Here is a 5825-nt window from a genome sequence, read left to right on the forward strand (position 1 = left end):
ATATATGAAAATCATATGTATAGTTTAAAAAAAAAAAACTTTTGCACGGAGATATGATGTAACAAATAATCAAGAAAATCTAAAGTATGTGACACTGTAAAACAAGGAACGTGTCATGGGGTAGTAACTCAAACAATCCTATTATCTCTTCTTTTTCCAAATGGCAAAAATTATGGAATAGTTTTTATGTAGATTAAAGTAGTCTACACATGAGAAGTCATCTTAGAAATCCAATTGTTTTTACTCCCATCTGTGATGGGAAATCATTGCACTAATAATAATGTTTTAGTGAAGAGTAACGCTAGCTGAACCATCTTTTTGGATATTACCTGCATTCCACTTTATGTGACAGCTGACGTAGCAGAAAATGTAACCTATAACAGAATTTCATTAAATGACATGACTGTGCCACATAAGGTGTGATGCAGGTGGTACCCAAAAATATGATTCACCTAACATTATTCTTTAGTGAAATATCATGAACTCTTTGATATTAAATAATAATCAAAAGACTTCTTTTTGGCTTTAGGCTTCTGAATTTCTCTAACAAATTTTTTTTTTAATGTATAAGTAAAGGTTTGGCTCAATTACGTCGGTTTGAGTAACTGTTGAACCAAACAAACAAGGTTGATTCTAAATCAGTTTAGTATACCAAATAATTGTTTTTCACTACTAGAATTATGGCGTAAGACATCGGCCAAAAACCGATGAGAAAAAGAATTCCGACCGATGTCTTAGTGCCTGATGAGAAAGATCCGGAAAATGCAGACATCGGTTTTTAGCCGATGTCTGGTATAATTATATACATCGGTTCTTCATTATAAATCGATGTAAATACGTTTAAATGATAACAAACTTGTATGTTTATATATTGTCAAACCCTCATCTTATTGCCTTTAATGCTTAAAGAAATATATATATCCTACAGCACAACTATGTATTTTAACATCGTTATTTATTTAAAAACGATGACTGATACAGTTTCACACATCGGTTTTCTGGTCTTCATCGATGACAATACTTATACTGGACATCGATCTCTATCTAAAACACGATGTGCACTAGTTTGTGGCACATCGGTTCCAACATAGTAATTCGATCTCTTATGGTTAATGGGACATCGATTTTCATTTTGAAACTGATGTATTGGCCGTAATAGTCATCTGTTTTTATGGTTATAACTGATTTAAACTTTATGTATAAACATCATGTTCTTTAGATGAGAAAGATGTCCACAAAATATGTAGCTGCTGCTGTAAAATGCAATCCATATTTGACAAAAGTAATTTGAATATAGGAGTATTCTGTCCAAAATCATTATCCTTGACAGTACACAAAATAGGCAAAATAAAACGCCAATTAACCTACTACAAGTCTAGCCTAGCAATTTATATTGCAGTTCTGTTCACAATTGCTACAGTCACTTCATCTACCACAAAAAGTTGCGAATTAGGTGCGCTGCAAGACTGAGGAAATCATATGGATGGTTCACATTGTTTTCATATTGTCTAAAAATTCTTGAAGATCTTCCAACTTTGCACCAGAGAAGCCTGCAAAAGAGAGTATATTGTAATACAAACATGGAAAACAACAGAAGTGCCAAGGTGAAAAGGAAATTCAACAGAAGAATAAATGCAATCAAAGCTACTAATCCAATCCAGTAGAAGCGTGCCTTTGGGATATCTAATTGATTTGAATAACATTTTTATTGTATGAATAACATGAGGGAAAACATTCCACTTAATAACCACATGGTAGAATAGGTTAAACATCACAAAACCTTGTATAATAACCAGGTACTGCCTCTGAGATCTAGACCTGAAAGCCAAGCATGCTAGTGCTTGACGGAGCTAATACCTAAGTGTTCAAAATGTCCACCCACGATTTATAGTGACAGAAACATACACATGCTCGCTTATTCCCATGGAATATTAAGTAGACACTGACCTAGCACCTAACCTAATATAGATGACTGAAGCATTCCAATCTCAATGGCAGATGAAGCATAAATATTCATACTAAAACATATTGCATGCCCATTAATCTACTTCCAAGTTCACTGGTCATTCAGCAGTATACCTGATCAAGAAGACTGAGCCTCACTTTTTCTTTCATAAGATTTAAAAGCTCGCTGCTGGCAAAGTCATAAGCAGATTTTATACACTTAATATAACGATGATTTGAGCCAAAGCTCATCAATTTCGAATTTTTAGATACAGGGACCTATTCATACAATCCAGTCACTGATAGATACTAACGACACCACAAGGGAGGTGAAGGATTGTACCAAAAAAAAAAACAAGGAGAAGAAGATAATATTGTGCAAATGTACAGGATAAACCATAGTGGAACCTGAACATGGTGCCCGCATTCTCTCATGACATTTAGATATTTTCCAGTGATTAAAATTGTCCCAACAATATTTGGAAGAAAGCTAGGACTTCCATCCTTAAGGCTGTAACGTTGCCTCCAATACTTGGCTTCATAATCTTGAGGCTTTCCTGTAACACATTAAGCACAAGGCTTTTCATGGGATTGCACTCATATAGCTCCTCAATTATATATATATATATATATATATATATATATATATATATATATATAAATGCACTATAAAATTTATAATTGTAAGCGTAGACAATACCTTTTGAAGAGATTTGTTCTCAGCAATGAAAAATTCACCATAAGGGACATCAATGACTCCTTCATAGACCCACCTATAAGAAGTTTCATTTCCAAACATTGAGATCAAACAAAGTATCCTTCAAATACAGTAAAATGATAAATCCAACTCACAAGAGCTTATAGGATTGGATATATAGAAAGAAGAGATATAAATGATGCTCAAGAAAAAAGTTGCATGCACGTACCCACAAACACAATACTCTGCACATATCTAATTTGGGTCTGAAACATGTCTTCCTCTAGCACAATTGCCCATAGCCTCTATGCAAAACCTCATCAAACAAAGAATAGTAGACATTAATCTAGAAGAGTACCTCACTAATATACCCAGGTACGTATTGCTAGCACATTCAGCCATCTTTTCTAGCAATGACCTTACAACAGTATCACCAGCCATGGCCTTAGCCTGGATATTTCAAAGAGCCACATTAGTATGAAGTATAATTGAAAAAAGAAGAGAGAGAGAGAGTGTTTTTTACTTCCCAAAGAAGATATATCAACTGAGTATATCAACCACAATTTTGCTTCTTCAATAAATACAGAAGCATCAATAACAAATACAAGGAACATTTGGCAACCTAGCTATATTTTTAGGCCTACAAAATATCAGGGTAGACAACAAGACTTGGAAACAACAAAATTACAGGTAAAATTACAGGTACCCACAAACCAGCATCCTTAAGTGCTGATTTTTTCATATATGAATGGCTTAAGTACATTGAATCCATAGTACAGATGAATGGCTTATCTTCATCTCCCAATCTAGCAATCACAGGCTGAATGAAGTATGGACCAAACCCAAATCACAAAAACGAAAAACAAAATTGGGATTCATATGCCATTAACATTCATGACTGTAAAAACCCTAGTTTTTCCTCACAAAGCTAGGACACACAATACCAATCAAATTGCTCAAGCATATACATAACAGCCATCAAATTGAACCAAATTACGAACCTTTTCTCGTAGATAATAGATAATAGCTGAGACGAGTCTAGCAAAAGTCTCAGGCTTCATATCCCTCTCTTCCCTTAGCTGGTACAACTTGTGCTTAAACATAAGCCTCTGAAACCTCCACCAGTTCTTAGTTCATCATCATCATCATAAGCACTGAAACTTGAAAATTTGGAAATTGAAATTTAGGTTCATCTTATATCTCACCTGAATAGCAGCATTGTAACAGCCAATGGCATCTTGGAATCCTACACTGCAAATTCCAAAAGGAAGAGGTGACAAACAAGAAGAAGAAGATATGAAGAAGAGACAAAAGTGATATAAGGAGAAAGGAAAAAAACGAATGTGAACATAGTTTCTATACAACCTCACATCAGAGATAATGAAAATTGTCCTTGTAGTTCATACCATCACATGACATCACACTTGTGCTATTCAAAACTTTTCATAGTTGGAATTCACCCAAACCTTTCAGTTATCCAAATGGCATAAAGAAACACATTAATACATGAAATAGCTATCATGGAGTCAGGAAACTCTATGAATGCAACAATAAGGACATCAGATGTGATTTGACAAACAATTAGATGCTAGGCTACCTCAATGACTCCTTGCTCCCTAGGAGTGATCTCATGCTTGTCTTCTAGACCAGATAGAGCCTCTTTAAGTTCATTAACTAATGATTCATTTCTAACTGCAACTAATTTGGGTTTGAACCTTTTCACCTGTGCAATACAAATTAGGATTTTCAGCACCAGGCTAAATATGTAACATGTATCAATTCCAAACTCAAGACAACTAGGGTACTAGTAGTAATGATGGATGATTACACAGTGAGTTTACCGAGTGAATCAAGTCTAGTTTTGCCACTCAAATTATAAAATGGATTTTGATGACGGAAGAAATAAAATTTCAAATTCTATGAAATTTTATCCATCTGATGGATTACCTGATCAACAAGAAGAGTCACATTTGAGCCAGCTACTAGGGCCACAACTCTGAATTTTTTCGGGTTCTCTGCAACAATGTCCAATGTCTGTAGAAACAGGAAATTGTGATTTTAACCAAGTAATGCAATTTCCATAATCTGTCCACTTACTGAATTCCATAATCTGTCCATTTTTTCAGTGCTTGTGCTGAACACTGAATTCTTCTTCCAATCACTGTCCTGCAATTTTTCTCTTCAAAGCAAACCCACCTATGTACAACAAATGAGCACAACACCATCATTTCTCATTCCATATTACAAAAGCAACTGAATTTTTATATATCAAACAACCATATAATCATAATTCAGAGCTTCATACAAGTAAATTTACAGACTTTTTTACATACATGCACTTTATCATATGAACTTTAATCACCCAATATAAGTACAAAGACACTTTCTTTATACAAACACAGAAATCCCAAATGAAAATTGCATATAATATTCTGTCAAAAAATTCAAAATCAACATCCAAACTAACTCAAATTCCCATACTAACTCGTGCAAAAAAGAGGTTGAGAACTGACCCAAGACGCAAACTCTCCGTCAGCAGAGAAGAGAAAGCATCCGAGTTGAATCGAAATTGCGCTCGGACAGAATGAAACTCGCACGAATGACCTCGCCATTGAATTGAAAGCATCTGAGTTGAATGACCTCGCACGAGAGAGGAAGAGGAACGACTGGAAAGAGCCAAATTGAAATACCCAAAAAGAATAAGCCCATAAGCCCTGGATCTAGATCAACACAGTGGCCACCAAGTGCTCAATTTGTTGAGTTAGATCGAGAACGGAGAGAAAGAGAAAAAGGATTGCGGTGGAGATCGAACAGAGTTTAAGGGAAAAGACCAAATTCCGGAGCTTGTTCATCATAGAGAGAGAGTGAGAGTCCGGGGGGGGGAGGTGGTGGAAGAGTAGGGTTTGGACTTTGGAAGGAGTCTCATTACGGTTTGAAAGTTTCAGAGAGTGAAAAAAAAAATTCAAGTGTTGGAGGAATGGAGGGAATGAAAATTTAGTCCCCCGCGTTTCTAAAATTTTTAACTTAGTCCCTCCGCAAATTTTTCAAAATTTTTGAACGAGACTTTACACATCGGTTAATTTAACGACCGATGTCTATAATCACAATAGAAATCGATATTTCATAAACCGATGTTAGGATGTATTTTTTACATCGCGTGCAATTCCAACCGATTTAATAGTGG

General features: G+C 35.2%; 1 protein-coding gene across 12 annotated transcripts; it reads right to left on the reverse strand.

The window, feature by feature from the left end:
* Positions 1-1261: 1261 nt before the first annotated feature.
* On the reverse strand, positions 1262-5578 carry LOC112190820. 12 transcript variants are annotated; one of them, XR_005805586.1, is made up of 10 exons: positions 5155-5577; positions 4589-4837; positions 4239-4364; positions 3847-3892; positions 3643-3750; positions 3000-3091; positions 2645-2717; positions 2353-2501; positions 2080-2134; positions 1262-1550 (listed from the first exon to the last, which is right to left on the reverse strand). XR_005805586.1 is itself a non-coding variant. In XM_040513703.1 (9 exons), exons 4-9 carry the CDS (start codon positions 4271-4273, stop codon positions 2403-2405), a joined length of 453 nt encoding a protein of 150 aa, XP_040369637.1. In that variant the 5' UTR covers positions 4274-4364; positions 4589-4656; positions 4739-4837; positions 5155-5577; the 3' UTR covers positions 1262-2402. The 12 variants fall into 12 exon arrangements, 2 of the variants coding, with proteins under 2 accessions (XP_040369637.1, XP_040369638.1); XR_005805588.1 differs by lacking the exon at positions 2080-2134; XR_005805585.1 differs by having other exon boundaries at positions 1262-2134.
* Between the last annotated feature and the right edge of the window lie 247 nt (positions 5579-5825).

Source organism: Rosa chinensis, chromosome 2 (genome assembly GCF_002994745.2).
Source record: "Rosa chinensis cultivar Old Blush chromosome 2, RchiOBHm-V2, whole genome shotgun sequence".
Lineage (NCBI taxonomy): Eukaryota > Viridiplantae > Streptophyta > Magnoliopsida > Rosales > Rosaceae > Rosa > Rosa chinensis.